At 44.2% G+C, this 20557-nt stretch overlaps 1 protein-coding gene across 1 annotated transcript in view; it reads right to left on the bottom strand.

The window, feature by feature from the left end:
• Window positions 1–3270: 3270 nt before the first annotated feature.
• LOC144683556 (plakophilin-1-like) overlaps window positions 3271–20557 on the bottom strand; it is an 81587-nt gene continuing 64300 nt past the window's right edge. The window contains exons 9-14 of the mRNA XM_078546685.1: window positions 19789–19965; window positions 19255–19408; window positions 18247–18433; window positions 15087–15171; window positions 13788–13912; window positions 3271–6060 (exon numbers count right to left, since the gene is read on the bottom strand). Coding sequence (XP_078402811.1) covers window positions 13811–13912; window positions 15087–15171; window positions 18247–18433; window positions 19255–19408; window positions 19789–19965 — 705 coding nt within the window. The 3' untranslated portion in view covers window positions 3271–6060; window positions 13788–13810. The remainder of the gene's footprint in view (window positions 6061–13787; window positions 13913–15086; window positions 15172–18246; window positions 18434–19254; window positions 19409–19788; window positions 19966–20557) is intronic.

The following is a 20557-nucleotide window of genomic DNA, read 5'->3' as shown; positions in this document are numbered from 1 at the left end:
CGGTTGGACGGGCAGCATAAATTTGAAATTAATTAGTTCCTTAATGGCCTTAATAGGCCTTTTAATTATCGGCAGGCTCGCAGCTGACTCTGGCACCCACCCGCCGAACGAAACATCGCGAGACAGCGCGATGACATCAGGACGCACGCCTGATGTCATCGCGTGTCATTTTACGTGCTGGCATGTTGGGCCCGCCCCCGCATGCCGACTGTAAAATCCTGGCCCAATGCTCCGTAATGGCTATAAGATCATAACCATTAACCTCTATTTGTGCCGTTGATTCGTTTATTTTGTTCCGAATACTATCTGCATTTAAGTAAAGAACCATTAATTTTGCCTTTATTATCATTTTTTCCCCGTTTGACCCTATTTGCTGCTGTTTTTTTTTTACGTTTGTACAATCTGTCCTCCCTGTCACACTCTGGGTATCATTACCTAAATAGCTGCCTTGCAAGGCTGCCATGTCCTCTTGCTTTGTAAGCCTCCGTAGCCCCTTTCCAGATCCCTCCCCTCACTCTATTTAGTTTAAAGCCCTCTCCACAGCCCTAGTTATTTGATTCGCCAGGACACTGGCCTCAGCATGGTTCAAGTGAGACCTGTCCAACCAGAACAGCTCCCTTCTACCCCAGTACTGGTGCCAGTGCCCCATGAACTGAAACCCATTCCTCCCACACCAATCTTTGAGCCACTTAACTCCTTGACTTGGTTTACCCTATGCCAGTTTGCCCGTGGCTCAGATCGTAATCCCGAGATTTTTATCTTGGAGGTTCTGCTTTTTAATTTAGCTCCTAACTGTTCAAATTCTTTCAGAAGAACCTCCTTTCTACACTATCAATGTTGTTGGTGCCAATGTGGTTGATGGCAACTGGATCCCTCCCCTCCCACTTCAAGTTCCTCTCCAATCCTGAGGAGATGTCCTTAACCCTGGCCAAATTTGAATTACCCAATCTGAGGGGTGTCATAGAGGTCTACAGCACAGGCCCACCGAGTCTGCACTGGTCAAACAAGTGCCTAACTATTCTAATCCCATTTTCCAGCAACAGGCCCATAGCCTTGTATGCCATGGCAATGCAAGTGCACATCCAAATACTTCTTAAATGTTATGAGGGTATCTGCCTCTACCACCCCTTCAGGCAGTGAGTTCCAGATTCCCACCATCCTCTGGGTGAAAAAATTCCTCACATCCCCTCTAAACCTCCTGCCCCTTACCTTAAATCTATGTCCCCTGGTTATTGATCCCTCCACCAAGGGGAAAAGTTCCTTCCTGTCTACCCTATCTATGGCCCCTCATAATTTTATACACCTCAATCATGTCCCTCCTCTATCTCCTCTGCTCCAAGGAAAATAAGCCCAGTCTATCCAATCTCTCCTCATAACTAAAACTCTCCAGCCCAGGCAACATCCTGGTGGATCTCCTCTGCACTCTCTCGAGTGCAATCGCATCCTTCCTATAATGCAGATCCCAGAACTGCACACAATGCTCTAGCTGTGACCTAACCAGCGTTTTACACAGTTGACTGCCTCCTGAAGCAAAGTGTCCAGGTGACATCCTCCCTCTTTGATATGGCGCAATGTTCTGGGCGGGAGGGGTTAGAGGGAGAGCAGAAGCGTGGGAAATGATGCTGATAAGGTGTCATGAAGCTATTAATGTACATAATATTTTGGAAAATATTTTTCTTTTAAAATAGAGGCTTAGTTTTTGAGTGTGCAGAGCAGAGACAATGTAAGATCGAAAGGCAGCTGCAAGCCTCCAACTGGTTCCACAGTGAAAGGAATTTCATTTAGGATTCGTAAGGTGAAAATGCTTTGCCTGGTGTTTGGTTAAGTCTATGGGTTGTTGTTGCCTTAATGGAGATTAGTTTGGGAATTTGTTAAAAGGTATGATAGTAGTAAGTTGTAGCCATGTGTACATATATTTTAACCAGTGTAAATTAAAAATATTTTTCATTTAGTTTAATGTAAAACCTCAAACTAGTGGTCTGATTCCTGAGTTTAGAGTTGCATCTCAAACATAACACTTAAAATTATTGATTATGACAGTTGTTAAAAGTTTCTCTCTGGGATTTTAAAATAACTCTGCTTTACCAACTGCATCAGTCATGACACATGGTCAAGGGCCCTGTCAACCATGATGGGGGTGGGTGCAGGGAGAATCCTCAGGTGAGGGAAAAAGAATCCACCTCGGAAGCGCTGTTGTGGAAGCTACATCATCAGAATAGATGCGATGGAGATGGAAGAACTGGAAGAATGGAATTTTACAGGGTGCGAGGAAGTGCTGTCAAGGTAGCTGTGGAAGTCAGTGGGCTTGTAATGAATATTAGTTGAATGTCACCATAAATGGAGACAGGGAGGTCAAGGAAGGGAAGAGAAGAGGCAGAGATGGACCATTGAGAGAAAGGTGGAAATTGGAAGCCAAGTTGAAGAAGCTTCAGAGCAAGAGCACAGGTACAGTCATCAATGTACCTGGGAAGGAGTGGAAGAAGGGGACCTCAGTAGGACTGGAACAAGAAATATTTGATATATTCTGCAGAAAGGCAGGCATAACTAGAACCCATGCGGGTAACCACAGCAACACCTATAATTTGGAGGAAGCGAGATGAGTTAAGGAGAACCAGAGGGCATAGCTTTAAGGTATTTGGCAAACAATCAATGACAACATGAGAAAAAAAAACTTTTACACAGCAAGTGGTGAGGATCTGGCTAAGAGTGTGGTGGAGGCAAGTTCAATTGAGGCATTCAAGAGATTATTTGAAAAGGAAGAATGTGCAGGGCTACAGGGAGAAGGTGGGGCCGTGGCAATAGGTGAATTGCTACTTCAGAAAGCCAGCATGGGCAAACAGGCTGAATGGCCTCCTTCTGTGCTGTAACCATTCTATGATTTCACGTGAATGTGATCAGAATACAACTATGGGTGTCCTATTAATCCATGCAAATATTGATCCAGCCGAACTGGTGAGGTATATGGGGGATTCCCATTCAGTGGCTGTAGCTCACCAGCTGTACATTAATGAGACTTAATACTCTAAATGGGCCAGGCCTCCCACCATCAGCAGGCTAGCTGGATAATGATGATAATCTCATGGACTTTTACTTCATAATCCATTTTTAGCTCTAAATTGAATTGACTTTGTGGAATGCACACAAAATTGGATCAAACCAGTTTGTTCAGATCCAGTAATACTACATCACCAGACTATCCAGTCATATATCTTGTGAGACACACACACACACACAGACACACACATGTATCAACTTCAATTGAATCAAGTCTAGGAGCTAGAAACATTCCTTTATTTAAAATAATTTTTATTCAGAAGGAATTTGATATATTTTACTGTAACAGCAGAAATAAGGGATCTAACGATACATGATTTTTAAAGTTTTGTGGTTATACAACTTCAGACAAAACAAAGACATTCCACACCACGTTTTGGTCATATCAGCAGAGATTGCTTTGTAGTACCAGCACTGCAGGCTTGACTTTGCCTATGCACCACCCTTAATTTTGATTTATAAATATTCTGCATGGTACGAGCTGGTACATTTTAAACTGACTGCCAAATTGTTACCCCAAAGTCTCATTTTACAGCTTACCTCGTTAAAAAAAACTGACATTCAACAAATACAAATCTAGAAATAAAAAAGCGTAAAGTGAAAATTCCCAAGCTCCTCTTCATTATAAAATGAAGAAAAAATAACCTTAAAATAGCATTTTGAACCTTCTCTATGTTCATCTCCGTAGCCATAAAAAATAACCACTCAATGCAAATAATGATGAAAGACCATATTGCAGATATTTAAAAAATGATATAATGCAAATGCATTGCAAAGCTGTGCAACATTCAAGATTATAGTTTATCATTAACTATTCCAAATTAAACATAATCAAAATTCACTGGCAGTAAACTTTCTGTTAATGCTAAATATTACATATTCAATGTAACAGATCAGATACCTGTCAAAGAAGACTATGTAGAATGTTTTTGCCTGGTTCTAAAGCATCTTGTTTAAAATCTGCCCCTGTTCACACCCTTCAGAAAAGTCACATTTCAACTGTATTTCAGTGAAAGGTGGTGGTACATTTGGAAGGATACACCTATCTGTCTTAAAGAACAATCTTAAAGGCTTAAAGCAGTAACTATCCCAAACGTTCATTTGGGGCATACAATATTTAAGCATGCTAGATTAACTAAATACTTTCATGGAACTATGAAGATGGAGAGGCAATTAGCCAGAGTTAGGCTTTCTTTTTTATTCTGAAAAAAAATCAGAATATATGATTTTAAAAAGGTAATAGACAATGCTTACTGTCAGTGATTATAATATTATCTATTGTGAACCAGAATGACAGACTATCAAAATAGAGTACAATATTAATGATTGCCTCAGAGATCAAACCATAAGTTAATGACACTAATAGTAATCCATCCAATAATTGGATGGCTACTTGCCTTTGAACCTGTTTACAATATTATTTTACTGTGAAGTTGTTTTAATATTTTCTCTAGGCTTCATCTATTTTTGAACTATTTTTGTGAGATATGTGCTTACACAGTAATCCCACTGAACCAATATGTTATGGACATTAGAGGCAGGAGATACAGATTTAACAGTCATAAATTCCCAACATCATTCTAACAATAGCAGTTTAAGCACTAACTATTCCACAGAAAAGAGTAAAGAGAGCATTATAATGTACATTTGTATACAGTGAAGGTGCCTGAGCAGCAGGACACACATGACATGCATGTTTAGAAAGTACACAACAAATCAAATAGAGGTTAAATTAAATAGTGAACATTTTTGCTTTATCATTTGTTATCTGTGTGTTGTGATTAGATCTGCTCATGGTGAGTCACAGCATTTGGGCTGCAATATTTGTCTTCTGTTAATGCACATTCATTATTCCAACATTCTTAAAGAACGTTTGCAGAGGCAAATATTAGAATATTCAGGAATTGATGACCTTAGAAGGATTTTAAAATACAGGTTCAAGTATTTATTTTAAAAGGATTTGAGATCTGAAGTTCTATCTGCCTCATATCAAAATATAACAGTCGTTCTAAATGCTTTTCTACTGAAATAATGTGGCAAAATTATCTGAAGTTCTTTTACGCATATCTTTCCAACAAGCATCCAATATACCCCACTGAACACTGCACCGTGACTATTAGCTGATCGTCACGATTATTTCAACTGGACCAAGGCATTACGACAATACACATTTTATGTGGGGGTAGTGGCCCTGCTCCCGACTTAAAAATCACAACTTCATTTAACACTTAAAACTGGAGTGACAGAAAAGCAGCTCGAATTTACCAAAAATGTTTCTAGTGACAAGCCCGCCTCCACATTGACCGGCTCACCACACAGCCATTTTACGGCTGCCAGACCATTAACTAGCTTGAAGCAGGACTTCTGCTTCCATCTGGGAGGTGATCCCGTCTCAGAGAGCTGCTGGCCAATCAAGTGGTCCATCGCTGCAACTACACACAGTCCCCGAAGGAGAAACGCCATGGACACAGCGAAGGAAATGGGGCGGCTTTGTCAGGATGGGAGGGGACTAGCTCAGGGTCCTCTGCTGGGCACAGCCCAACATGCAATCTGCTACTGAAGGGCCTCAATTGGTCCCTGGGCAAGTGAGTCACCCGATGCCTCCACCATGACAGGTAAAATTCCAGCAGCAGCAGGTACTCAACTGGCATGGTGCCATGCCCAAATTTATAGTCCCCTTGCCTGCCAACCCGCCCTTGGGAGGGGGTTGGGTGGGGGTCAGAAAGCTGGGCATAAAATTCTGGTCTTGAAATTTCAGGGTGAGGCATGTTGCCTGATGAAAATTTTGCTGCACTGACTTATAAATGTACATTGTGAACTGTTAGCCTGCAGCACTTAATTTTACAAACTATAGCAAAAAATCTTTAAAAAACCAAGTTTAGTTTCACCACTCCCCGCTCCCAGCCCACAAGATTCATTTGTGGATTAACATACAAATCTTCTGCATAAATTCAGTGTAATCAGAGTTCCGTTGAAGTGATCTTTAGTCATCAAAAGAGAATACACCTGGAAAATAAAGAGGGTTCTTTTAATTACAGTGGACTAATTTTAGGTGAACAGATTTGATCTTAGCCAATAGATAAATTAGGAATACTTATACAAATAATTCACATCAAAATATAGTGTAAATGTTAATGTTTAGCAGAAACATTTCTGGTAAATTATAGCCACCTTACTGTCATTCCAGTTTTAAGTATTAAGTGAAGTTGTGAAAAGGTAGATGGATTTCAAGGATATCAAATAAATCAAATTGAGAGGAACCATCTAAAATGTTCAACAATACAAGAACTAAGTATATTGCCCCAAGGAGTACAAAACAGGGCATACGTACAAGGAGTATCAGTAAAGTGAATTTGCAAGCTCCCACTTTATAGTAAAGCTTCTAATTTACAAAAAGGCTTTATATATAAACATTGCAGTTTAATTAGATCATTAAATATTGAGACCTTATCTAGTCAAGCATAATCCATGGGTCAATCCAAGTAAAGGAAGAGTTCCAGTTATCTTATGTTTTATGGGATTGTTTTCAGAAGGATTGGAAGGTTAGGAATGGTATGTGTTATCTCAGATGCGGCAATAAAATAGATGACTGTTAGGTGGGAAACAAAGCACATTATTGAGGAGAAACCTTTCCATGTGTTTTAATGTATATAAATCTGGACTTCAATTATAAATTTTAGATTACTCTTGGTGAGGAACTTGACATGCTCAAGTGGCTCAAGGATATTCCTGGTCTAATCAACTCAAAACTGTGTGGTGTTAGTCAGGTTGCATACCAAATGCTCATCAAATGTTTAATTGTTCATCAAGTAGAATCTTTGTATTTTAACTTCTTACTTCTTGTATTCTAACTTCTTTTATAACTATAATCAAGTTAATCTCTTGGAGTTTCTGTTTCTCAACTCATAAGTGACCAGGTATACCTACGAATTTGCTTTATAAACATTCAGCTGAGTTTTTAGATTAAGGGGTTCTTATGCAATTGGTAGTAAAGATGTTGTTGATTTAGCTTAGTTGCTGTTTCTCCGCAGGCTGTTAATAAACAATTCATTAACCTGTCTTGAAAGTCAGAAAACATGCCATACCCTTTCTAACTTTCAGCAGGGATAGAGACACAGAAACATAGAGCTGAATTTTCTGGCTGGCAGGGGGAGCGGAGCGGGAGTGGGCACGGGTGGGTGCGGACCCGATCGTCGCTCGCGATCGGGTCCACGCCACCATTTTACACGGATGGGCAATTAAGGCCCGCCCAGCGTACTTTACCACTCCTCTGCATAGCGGGAGTGAATGGGCGGCGGCGGGCGCGCTCAGACTGCCGGGTCCAATGACGCCCTGGCGGCCTGTATAAAGGAAGGCCCTGGCAGCCTTGGAAAGGCTACTCGCAATGGCTGGGTGAAGGACTCTGCAGAGGGGCAATGGAGGTGACGCAAGTCCGGAGGGTAGGCCATCAGGACAGGCCAGGCTGGAAGGTGTGGCGGGGGACCAGTGTGCCCCTCGTTTTTCCGATGAGTGCCTTGCTGCCCTCCTCGAGGATATTGCAGCATTGCAGGAGGTGCTGGCTCCCCAGGACGGGAGGAGGAGGGCCCCCCCCACCCCCCACATGATAAAACGTGCCTGGGAGGAGGTCGTGGAGGTGGTGAGCTCCCGCGATGTGGTGCGGTGCACCTGGATCCAGTATCGCAAGCACTTCAATGACTTGTTGCGCTCAGGAAGAGTGAGGGCAATGTTGGCATTGGGCATTTAACCCAGCAGGTCGGCATTCCCCCCTGCTGCACTCCACCGTCCCCCCAAGTCTGAGTGTAGCGCCTGCATTGAATCACTGACGGCGTGTGTCCTTTGCTGGGTGGGCCAGCAGATATTGCCCATGCCGAGGTCACCCTGAGAAGGTGGTGATGAGATGGGTTCTGCGCCCACAGCCTGTGGTACACTGAGACCCACATGACTGTTTTTGGGGGCAACCTGGAGGAGCTGCACCTAGGCGCAGTGCTGGAACTGCAGGTCATGTCCAAGTCAGGATGATGACAGGCTGGGAGAACAGCTTCAAGGTGGCGTGGCCATGAACCATCTGCTGCGCTCTGCGCCTCCTTGCTATGGGAGGATATACCATATGGTGCCTAATGTGATGTCGGCAGCATGTGGCCAAAGGGGGGTGGTGGAGGGGTGGGGAACAGGCCAAGCATCTTTGTGTGAGTGGCAGGCAGCAGCAGGGTGAGGAGGCACTGGAGCCTTGATATGTCTCACTCTGGTTGGGGTGGGCCGTGCGTGAAGAGAGCCTATGTACAGTTTGCATTAATCAATGCTCTTCTCTCATTTCCAGGAGAAGAATGTACATAATGCTGCAGAGCGTGTGAGGACTGGTGGTGGCCAGGCGCAATTAGCCATTCTCAGCCGGTTTGAGCAGGAGACCCTGGATTTGGAGAGGCGTCATGCGCCCAGGTCCACTGGTGTCGGTGAGGCAGGGGTGCCACGGCCAGGTATGTTTGCCCAGCAGTGAGGTCACCATTGTTCTCCCAACAGCTATGGCAGTGCTGAATGTTAAGTGGTTTAATTTTGCAACATGGCTTGACCATTGGTTATGGAAGGATGAGCTCTTAATGATCCGGGGGACAGGAATGCACTTTGCCATTGTCTCCACATTAACTGATCCACTGTCCTTGTTCTTCCTTTCAGCATCAGTGGAGCAGGGCCAGGAGGAGGAGCAGCAGAGGCCCCCATCTCACACCTGAGGGGCCTGAAGTCTCACCAGCGTCATACCATCTCTGCCAGGCAGGCACCAGCGCAGATACTAGCACCTCGGTGGGAATTAGAACATCGGCTAGTGTCCCAGGGCACAGCGGTGAGAGCACTTCACAGTCACTGGAGGAGCTGGCAAAGACAGAGAGTGCCCATGGCGCCAGCAGTCGGAGCACTATAGGGAACCAGGCACAAGCTCAGTCGGTGCCTGATGATTTGCCTCTGGAGTTGTCCACGATGCAGCAGGTGCAGGAAATGCAGCCGGGTGTGCGGGAGCATCTGGGGGAGATACATGAGGCTATGGTTGGCTTGGTCTCCATGGTGGAGGAGTCTACGCGGACACTCGCCGAAGCAATGAGCCTCATATCCGAGCGCCATGCGTCCTCCATGGAGAGAGTGGCGACTCTCGTGGAGAGGCTCCTCCAGGAGACCCATCAGGGCTTCCTAGGGATGTGCTCTGACCAACAAGCCCTCACATCGGCATTGCCCTCAGCTGGTCTGTGCCAGTGTGGGAGATGGTCTGGGCACCAAGTTTCCCAGCTCGATGCCCATCCATCCACAGTGAGCAGGGAGGTCCGAAGCGACCTCACGTCAGCACAACAGCTGCCTGGCGTCTCTGTGGGCTCCTCTCAGGGCGCTCCGTATGTGGGCGGCAGTTCCTCCGCCCCTCTCCCAGTGACCGTAACATCCGATGAGGCTGTGAGGACTCAGGAGATTCCAGCTGTGGAACTGGCAGATCCCTCCCAGGCGGGGCCAGCACAGGCTCCACGGGCCTGAGGACGACCGCCAAGGTCATCGAGGCCAACAGGACAGCAGAGTCAGCAGGCTGTCTCAGAAGCCACTCCCAGCGAGGGGGCAACACCAAGACGCAGCGCCTGAAAACGTAAACATAAGGCATCTTAGGCGCACCATAGGTTTATCACTGGTGCTTCAGTGTGGGCCCGAGATGAGGTCTTTATGAGTTGGTGTGATTTTTAACAACTTTTTCATTTTGTTTCATTAAGTTTCTTTGGTTGCAATATTAAATTCAGACATGTCACCATGGCTGAGGGTGCCTCTTTTCTTCTGCAAGTGCATGGTTTCCAAAAATATTAGCAATGCTTTGTGGGACATTCAGCTTTATTAGCAAGGCCCTTAGTTACTGTTCCTAACCTGGCAGTTAGGAACCAACTAATTGGTTCCTAGCAATTTAGCACTTAGGTATCAAGTATGGAGCCTACAGCCCAGGCTTGTTCTGGAGGTCCACCTGTGGTGCGCTAGTTGAAGGTTTGTTGGATTAAAGCCTCCTGGATGTCCCTGCCTCCCTGGAGTATGCCCGGGTCAGCGTCTACTCCCTCAGCATTTCCCTGTGCGTGCTCATCCTCGGACTCACTGTTGGGCTCATTGTGTGCAGCCGCAGCCACTGCGTTGATGTCTTCATCACCCACTGCGACCCCCCTTTCCAGCGTAAGATTGTGGAGAGCACAGCATGCAACCACTATCACTGAGACACGATATGGGGGGTACTGGAGAGTGCCCCCTGAGCGGTCCAGGCATCGGAAGTGCATCTTGAGAAGATGGTTCTCTCCACCACAGCCCTTGTGGAGGCATGGCTCCTATTGTACCGCTGATGAGCTTCTGTTCTTGGATGTCGGAGAGGCGTCATGACCCACCTTCTGAGGAGATAGCCCTTGTCACCCAGCAGCCATCCATCAAGGTGGGCTGGGGTACTGAAGAGCCCCAGCACCTAGGAGTGTCTGAGGATGTAGGCATCGCAGGAGCTGCCTGGGTATCTTGCACAAACTTGCAGAATCTGCATCCTGTAATCACACACTATCTGCACGTTCATGGAGTGGAAGCCCTTCCTGTTGACGAAGGCACCGGGTTCACCTGCTGGCGCCTTGATGGCCACATGTGTACAGTCTATTGCACCCTGGACACGAGGGAAGCCAGCAATGGCCGCGAAGCCTCTGGCTCGCTGTGTCTGACTTGCCTGGTCCCAACGGAAGTGGTGAAGCTCAATGTACGCCTGAACAGAGCATCTGTAACCTGCTTGGCATAAGTGTGGACAGCTGTTTGGGAGACACCACAAAGATCACCCACCGACCCCTGGAAGGAGCCAAAGGCTCAGAGGTTGGGGGCAGCTGAGACCTTTAGAGCCACTGGCATGGGGTGTCCACCCACACAGTTATTGGAGATCTCAGGCTTAATCATCTGACAGATAGAGTCAACTGTCTCCCTTGAGAAACAGAGCCTCCTTCGGCATTGCACCTCAGACATATTGAGGTAGCTGCTTCACCGCCTGTATACCCTGACAGCAGGATAGTGGCATCTTCTGCAGCCCCTTCCGCCTTGGTCTATCTCTTGGCCCTGCACCCTTTATACCTGCGCCTGTCCTCCCAAAGGTGGCTCCCCTGGAGGCTGAATGTGCACTCCTGGCCTCCTCCCCCTTCTGGCCCTCCCTTCCTCCTCAAAGGAAGTGCCTCCACTGGAGAGTTCAGCTCCCATTCCCAGGCTAAGGGAAGGCTTCCTGAAACCTGCAGGCCCAGAAAAGATTCTTCACTGCAGAGTGCTGACCTGAAGGTTAAGAGTCCAGACAAAGCAGCTGGTATGCGTTTTGAGGTATTGCAGATCACACAGGCAAGGTTCAATAACTCTGAAAAATCAATACTTGAGAGAGCACATTCGCTCATTCCTCACTGAGCCCTCTTGTCCTGCCCGTGGATGAGGTTTATACAAATGTGTCCTACCCGCCTGCCCGTTGCACCTGTGCGCTGACCCGAAGATTGCACAGGCGTCGAAAAGTCACGGTCAATTGGAGCGTCAAGGGCCTTAAGTGGCCCGTTAACTAACGGTGGGCACACATCGGAGAGCATCGCGCGCACGTCCAAAGAAATATCGGATGGCGCGTGGTGACGTTGGGACGCTTGCCCAATGTCACCGCGCGCCATTTTACATGCGTGCGTGCGGGGCCCACCCCTGCACGCCAACAGGAAAATTCCGTCCATAGGCCTGAATTTTAAGCTCCGGGGGCGGGGCCCGCTTGCCAAGGCGTAAAATGACGCGCGGTAACTTCGGGCGTGTATCCCGATGTCACCGTGCATCATTTAGATTTTCAGTTCGGCGGGCGCGCAGCCAAAGTGTCAAAGGCCTATTAAGGCCATTTAATAACTTATTAAACTAATAAACTGAGCTGTCCGTCCAACCTTACGGGCGGGATGAGGTTTAATGAAGTGTTTATAAATTGAATAAAACTTTTTATAAAAATTCATTGACATGTCCCAGCTCATGTGATACTGTCACATGTGGGGACATGTCCTAACATTTTTTTCTTTTCTTTATTTAAATTTTTATAATCTGTGCCCCAGGGCGATTTCTGCGGCCCCAGCTCAGGGAAATCCTGGCCCGCACAGGGAGCACTCAGCGCTTCCGGGCACACATCATGCTGGGTGAGCCTTAATTGGCCCGCCCATGTAAAATGGCGGTACGGACCCGATCGGGTTCACGCCCGGCCCCGCCCGCCGCCACACAAACCCCCCAACAGGGGGAAAATTCCCGCCATGGGGCAGAATTTTACACCAGTGGGATTTTACGGTCCCGCCAAAGTCAATGGAGTTTAGAATGGATCGCCGCATTTTATGGCCCCTTCCCCACTGCGATGGGGCTGTAAAATTCTGGCCATAGGCACCGACAATCAGATTCAGCAACAGTTGAGAAAGAGATTAGAAATACCACCTAGTTTAAAAGGATTAAAATAATTGCATTTCGATAGCACTTCTTACAATGTCTCAAAGTGCTTCACAGCCAATGAAGTACTTTTGAAGTGTAGTCACTGTTATAATGTGGGAAATGATGGAAATGATACTGATAGATATTTTTTTTAAAAACATATGAATTATTAGCTAGTCACAACTCATAGCTGCAGAAACAGTTACCCATCTGCAAAACATGTGGCAGATGAGGCTGGAAAGTGAAATTGTCACAGGTGAAGATGATCTTTGTCATTTAATACTAAACGGCAGGATTCTGGGCAGTTAAGCAGTCACTACTGATGTAGATGGGCTGACCCATCACCTTCATTGTGATACAGTGAATGAAACACATGCGAGAAGTATGCAAGACACTGGGCTGCTTCACATTATTATATGGTGCTCTGGTGATGGACCATTACAGACAAGGCAAACCTGCATTCATAATCAGGGAATATGAATGGCCACAGAAGTACCCATGGCCAAAATTTGACTGGAGCATTTTTCTTATGTGGTTGTCACAGAAGTATGTTTTAATTTGTGCCTACTGTTTGATGCTTTAATAGGAAATGACATAGGTGCCAAGGGGCTTCTCAGCAAACAGCTCAAGGATGAGAAAGTCAAGTCAATGCAGTGCCTTATTGTTCTAGTGCAGGCAGCTGGTTGGTCAGCTCCTGCCATTGCAGCAGGAGGATGTATATTGGCAAGTGGGACACCACAGAGCTTGAGGGTTTCATTGACCTCAATATTAAAAGCCAAATGGGATGAGAAGCACTAGACAAACATACTCAAAAGCTTGGTAAAAGGTAGACAGGAAGCTTATCTGACAGATTCTCCTGAGGAACCAGGTTTCTGGAGTAAGGAATCACACAGGGAACAGAGTATTTGGAAAGCAAACTTGTAACACTGCTTGAGCAGGTTCCTTTAAAAATGTACCCAAGTCAAATTATAGCGCTGGACCTTGGCTGCTATTTTAATTTTGGCCTGATGTGGGAAGCCACTGCTGCTTTCCTGCCAGGTGAAGGGAGGGAAAAAGTTTTGGCACAAGCTTGGTGACAATCTGAAGTCAATGGATTTCATCCCAATTGTGACACTGAAAACCTTAGGTTTACCTTAACTCAGGTCAAGCCACTCAGGCTTTGACGAAGAACATGTCCCAACTAGCACATACTTTTATCAAAATACAACATATTCAACTTATATCTGTAGCAAATCACACTCTGAAATCTAATTTAAGATCAGTGAAACTTGAGGAATTATTTTTCAAGTTACCTTTAGAGAACTGAACATTTCAGTTAAATTAATCTTTTGCTCAGGAACGTCCCGGGATTATGTTGAGCTAATTTGACAACAGCTGATGTCAGATGATTTACAAAGTCCTTCTTGCCAAATCCTTCCTGTTAAACCACAAAAATATAAACAAAGATGCACTAACGTGACAATATAAGTATTTATTTTTCACTACTTTCAATCAACATCCAAAAGCTTCTTGCTACATCAGAAAAAAAATTATGAAAGGTTTAATTTTTTATCTTTCAGAAGAGAAAACCATTCAACCATTAGCCTTGCAAATAGACCATACGTGACTCAATCAAGGTGCACAGCATTTTAAATTTTTAAATCTCTTGTGATTTTTCAACTGTTTGTGTGGTAACCAGATTCTTCCTTTACTTGTTTACATGTTTAAAAAATCCTTCATCAATTAAGCCTTCACATTAGGCCCCAACTTCAGGAGTGAGTGGCTAACCTCTGACTCCCCAAAACATCTGCATCAGCCTCCAGTTTCTTGCATGTCTGTAATAGTAACAGCACTTAAGAAGCTAGACAACAAGCCAAAACAGTCCTCTTGATCAGCACATTATCCATTATCTTAAACAGCCACCCCCTTCATCACTGGCACACCATGGCTGCAGCAGGTACTACCTGCAGAATAAACTGCAGCAATTCGGCCAGGCTTCATTGACAGCACTGAAATAAAGGGACAGAAAAAAAGGACATTCAGTGCCTTGTGCCTGTTCCACTATTCCATTAAATCATTGCTGATCAAAAGCTCAACTCTACATGCCTGCCTTTGTTCCATATCTCTTGATACCCTCACTTAACAAAAATCCAGAATATCAACTTGATACACCTTCCAAGCTCTCAACATCCACCAATTGAAAGGATAAGGATAGCAGCTGCATAGAAACAGCATCACTTCCAAATTGCCCTTAGTCACATAACACATTGACTTGGACATATTATTGTTGGTTCAAGATCCTGGACTTCTCTACTTAACAGCATTGTAAGAGCTCCTTCACAAGGACTGAAGTGATAATAAGCCAGGCCAAATGTGACTAGGAATGCATAACATACACTGGCTTTGTTAGTTAAACCACACCTGCTGAGAATGCATTAAAAATGAAAACACACTATGGAAATTTGGTAGGGTTTCCAGTCTCAGAAGAAGCCAAATGCACCATGCATGTGACATATCAGCTGATATTTGAAGCAAATTTTCGCAAACTAAATGTTAATGCATAAAAATTCCCTCAGAATAAATCAAGCCACGTCTAAGGACTTGTTACATACCTTTTTGAAGAAACTCTGCAAGTCTTTCTGTGCCCACAGTTCATACAGGAAAAGACAGGCAGCTTTGCCAGCTGAGGGGTAATTACTATAAAAACAGATAATATTTACATACATACACAGTGCAAATTAGATGCACATAATTCTGATTGAATACATTACATTCATGGTTTCTGGGCAGATAGTAATTTATCCTGGAAAGAAGTCGAATGAATTAACGCCAAAGCTCAGAATTTTAAAGTGACTGGTGCACTGGAATATCCATGATCTTTTATATTGGTTCAAAAGTCTATTCGTGCAAAGCAGTCCCCACTCACAAAACTGGCCATGCCCCCAGAACACAGCCTCATCACTGCTAGTCTCAATCTTATGTACCTAAAGCAGATGAAAACAGTCAACTAAAGCCAATTCAAGACCAACAGCATTAAATCTGTCAGTTGAAGAATGATGCCTTTCTTAGCAATCGCACTCTGTTGTGATACCGGAGAATGAATGCCCTGTTCCAGTCACAAATCAATTAAATTGCTTAATCGGGATTGTGTTAATTGACAGAATTTTGCCCTAAGCGTGCGGGCTCGGCGGGGGTGGTTGGGAAGCTGACCGCCGCCCGTGATTGGCACCGCACCGCAATTTTACGCGGGTGGGCCAATTAAGGCCTACCCAGCATAAAACACGAGCGGCAGCGTTCAGTGCTGCCTGTGCGGTGGGAGGGAGAGGAGGGCGTGTGGGTCGAGTGTGAGCTTCACGCATGCACGCAAGTGAGCGTTACGTAATCTCCCTGAGGCAGGGAGATGAAGAGATATAAAAAAAAAGAAAATAAAAATGTAATAAAACATGTCCTCTCATGTAACTCTGTCACATGAGCAGGGACATGTTATTAATGAAAAACTAAAGTTTTTATTTTTATTTGCTTTTGGAAACCTTGTCCCGCCCGTGGATAAAGTTTCCAAAAAGTGCAAAGGCCGCTTGGCCTTTTTGCCTGCCCGCCAACCGTTAGGTTGGACGGGCAGTGAAAAATTTACATTAATTGATTACTTAATGGCCTTAACCGGCCTTTTAATTATCAGCGAGCACGATGCTGGCTCTGGCACGCGCCCAACAACCAAACTATCACGTGACTGCACGTTGACATCGGCACGCTCGGCCAACACCAACACGCGTCATTTCACGCTCGAGCAGGTCGCGCGCGCGCCTGCCCGCCGAGCAAAAATTTCTGCCCAATGTGTTTCTCAGCAGGGATGCCAGACTAAAACGTGTACGGAAAGAAAGAAAGGCCTCTTTGCTTGGCTACCATAACCTACAAATTAGTGGCCAAGGAGCTCACTCCACATCCAATTAAGAATGGTGGAAGGGCTCCAGGCACTGGAAGGCCCTCCGGCAATGACACACTGGCAGCTCCACCATCCCAATTGGGAGCTGCCGATGTAGGTAGAAGAGAGGGGACCCCTTGAGACTGAAGGGCCCTCTAATAGGCTTTTTGTCAAGGTGATATTAAAATTGGCAACCGCTTTATAGACAATTACTGCGGAGCTGTATCCATCTCGCGATCGCTGCCACGGGACTGGGGAGTGGGGGGGTGGGTGGGGCAGGTTCTCTCATGGCAGATTCTTGTGACAATTTTTCGTGAAGAATTCAATTGTTCCGTTAGATGCTCCTTCACTTTTTCCAATTAATGCAAGTTTCATTCTCAATTATTTAAATATGAAGAAATAAGTACATAATCTCTTTAAATTGCCCCATTTTAAGTCATTTTGATTTAACCTCAAGTCAGTTAATGGAGCAGGTCGTCTTGTTTAGTGTTGGGATTTCAATTTATTATTGTTTTGTGCCGGGTGTGACATAGGCTTGAGAGACCAGATTGGCACCATTTTAGAGTGGCCTCTCCTGCTCCCTGACCCTCCAGCTTGCGGCCCTGTAAATCGACTTCTCACTCTGTAGGTTGCTTCCTGCCACTTGCTGCTCACCTCCCAAGCCCTTGCTGACAGCAAGTGTTCATGTGAGGGAAGTACGCATGTGAGGATCAGCCAACAGGAGAGTTGGGGCGCATGTCGGCAGTGAGTGAGAGGGTCAGAGACCAGGAGAGGTGAGGAGCAGGAGAGATGGCAAGCTGGATGTAAGTAGAAAGAGCCAGCATATTTTAAAAATATTTTTAACTTTATTTTATTTTAAAAGTTATTTCATTTAGGGATATAGTAATTTAACAAATACAGTATTTAAACTTACAGGTATAATATTTTAATGTTCTTTCTAACAGAAAAAGGTCCTATAGAACCTGACCAAAGTATTTACATTGGTTGTAATGGGAACATCTGATTCACTTAACATTGTTTCATTTAAAGTTGTGCTTTTCAGAAAAACAAGTACAACTTTAAGTGAGAATTAGTGTACTGACATATTGGCCTGATAGTGGTATCACAACTTGAAAAAACAATTATTACTACATCAATACAATCTCTAGCAACTTCTATTTTGAAACACGGACTAAAAGCAAATAGAAAACACATTTGAGAGCGAGGAGAGAGAAGAATTAGAACAGGTGGAGAAAACTACTGACACCAAGCTGCTTATACTTATTCTTTGACAGGGTGTGGGCATCGCTGATTAGGCCAGCATTTGCTGCCCATCCCTAACTGCCCTCGAGAAGGGGGTTGTGAGCCGCCGCCGCCACCTTTTTGAACTGCAATAGTCCATGTGGTATAGATACATCCACAGTGCTGTTAGGAAGGAAGTTAAAGGGTTTTTTAAAACAATCATTCTTTCATGGGATGCGGGCATTGCTGGAATGGACAGCACTTGTTGCCTATCCCTAGCTGCCCTTGAACTGAGTGGCTTGCTAGGCCATTGCAGAGGGCAGTTAAGAGTCAACCACATTGGTGTCTGAAGACCTATTCCTGCATAGCAAAATTTATTATTCAAAACAAATTTAAAACCAATCAACTATGTTTAGCAAAATAAAGTTTTAAGTTAACTTCAGTTACCTCGAAATTATGTGGGATAGCAGTGTATGAATACATAACACGTTACACTTGTGAGATCCCTTACTATTTTAGCAGAGGCATTGAACCATTTATTGGTCTACACATGTTCAAATCATAATGGGATGAAGAGGGGTTTAAAACGCAGTTTTATTGCTTTATTGGATAAAGTATTTCTAATGAATTACCTGGATTTACTGAGGCTCATCAGATTTCTCAACATAGAACCCTGTAGGACTGTTTTTGCCAAGGCGGTATTACTTGGCATCAGATTTCGCATAATATTACAGACAGAAGCGATGGTGTCATCCGAGGTCTTGGAGCTGCTGCGTTCCCCAGGGAGAAGCCGTGCTAACTCTGGCAATGTCTGAGATGCTGACAGAGGGTTTAAAAGTTGGTTAAATACTCAATCTTTGGACACTATTAAAATCTCAACTTTGGCTCTACCAACACTTGAAATTTGTCATATTCCTGAGCAGGCTTAACTACTGGGTATCCCCCACATCCCTGACCTCCTCCTGCTGGCCTCACAACTGCAGTTGGGCAGGAAGCAGCCATTGAGCGACCAATAATTGGCTTCTTAAGGACCTCGATTGGAGCAAGGGCAGGTTGGCCACCCTAGGCCTTGCCCGCCCTCTAAAATTTCTGACAAGTTGGAGGTGGGAGGTGCCAGGAAGGCCACCCAAAGAATTCTACAAGGCCAGCCCACTGGCTGCAATCCCACCAGGGTTAAAATTCTGCACCATGTTATTTTTGCATCATTCCCGTTTCATTTTTCAACAGCTGTTATATTCTCTTTATCACATTTCACAGTCTGACATTTTCTCTTGATGCCTCTTTCTCTTATTTTTAGGTGACTTATTTAGTAAAACAAGTACACAAGACAAATAACACCAAGACTGAAGAAAAATATGAGTGATAAATCATAAGCATTCTATTAGACAACATGAATTTAGTTAATTATTTATCATTGGACAGGGACAATACAATTGAAATTATTAAGAACATATTGGAGAACACTGATCTCATGCAAATTCGACGATATTTCATAAAATCACAATTTTTCCATTTATGGACATAGGTAAGACTGACTGTTAGGAATTGTTCAGTCATAGATTATACCAATGTCACAGTTTTGGTAGATATATTCAACTGTGTAACTATTTGGGAGAGAGTGTTAAAAGCAAATGTCTCACCCAATTGTTGTTGGAGACTATTATGCCTTGACATGTTGTTCAGCAATGAAACTGCAGTTTTTTGTATGTCCGAGTTGCTTGAACTGAGAAGCTTTGCGACCTGAGGAAGCGCCTTTTCTTTATCTACAATTGCTGAACTCATCAGGTACGATAGCTTGGAAGAAAAGTCAAAGGAATTAAATATTTCTGAAAATGTGCAAATGATATCAGTAAGTGAATATTAATTCCAAAGCTCTAAAAGTTGATACTAAAAATAGGAAATGTGCTTCTTATTCTATTGCAAAGAAAAAAATAAAATGAGCGCCTTGTGTAAATCGCTTTTGCATTCATTGATTTGGCTGATTCTACCAAGTCTCATTTTGCACAGGGTTGTGACAATTAGCATTAAGAAGACACCCAGATCAGATTTGATTCCAAAAATGAACAAGCAGCATTAATAGCCTGACACAATCCCTTTTGTACATTAAGGAACAATATTTTGCTAGACCATTTTAAAAAGCCCCTCCCTATTCCCTCCATTCAAAGTTTTTGTACCATTTTGTTGCTGGCCGTAAGGTTCTGCAGAGCTCCAGCACAAGCTTCCAGTGTAGCATCAGACTTGGATTTATCCATGAGAGCTGTATACATTTTGATTGCTTTTGAATGTGAAAGGTTGTTCACACCTTTGGGATTGTCATCCTCTTGAGGGAGAGGCATATTATATGAATCAGACTGCAGAAGAAAAATGACATACTTAAGTTACAGAAAAGTCAATAAAGACATTTAAAAGGGAGCCTTTTCACTTTTGGTAGGGAAAGTATACCAGTGGTTATGGATGGCCCTCTGATTTTCAGTCCCACTAAAACCAATGGAAGAAAAATCAGATGGAGCATATAGCAGGAAGCAAACCCATAATCAAAGTTAACCACCTAATCCAAAAGTGAAAATCGTCTATTTTCTTTCTGTTTTGAGGTAGTAGTAATCGGTATTTCTACAAAAAGATAGCTAGTATTAGAATTGGGAAAGAGATTCAAACCTACCAATGTTAAAAATGTTATATGAAGCTAAATTGTAATTAATGCCTAAGCATTGGTTTTGGGTGAATGAAGTCGACAAACAGTGAATTCCATCAATTGTTAAATTGCAATATTATACCATACAGCACCAGCAGGCACTGGCCTGAACATCTTATATTGAAAACCTTACTTGGCACCACATTGCTGTCAGCTTTTCCTATTATGACATTTTTGTGTCCACGTTGGTAATAGAAACTATGGGCAGGATTTCACACCCAGTCGGGCACGAAATCGCGCGAGACGACGTC

The sequence above is a fragment of the Cetorhinus maximus genome, chromosome 8, assembly GCF_964194155.1.
Source record: "Cetorhinus maximus chromosome 8, sCetMax3.hap1.1, whole genome shotgun sequence".
NCBI lineage: Eukaryota > Metazoa > Chordata > Chondrichthyes > Lamniformes > Cetorhinidae > Cetorhinus > Cetorhinus maximus.
The sequence above is the reverse complement of the archived record's forward strand: the minus strand, read 5'-3'. Positions and strand labels throughout refer to the sequence as shown.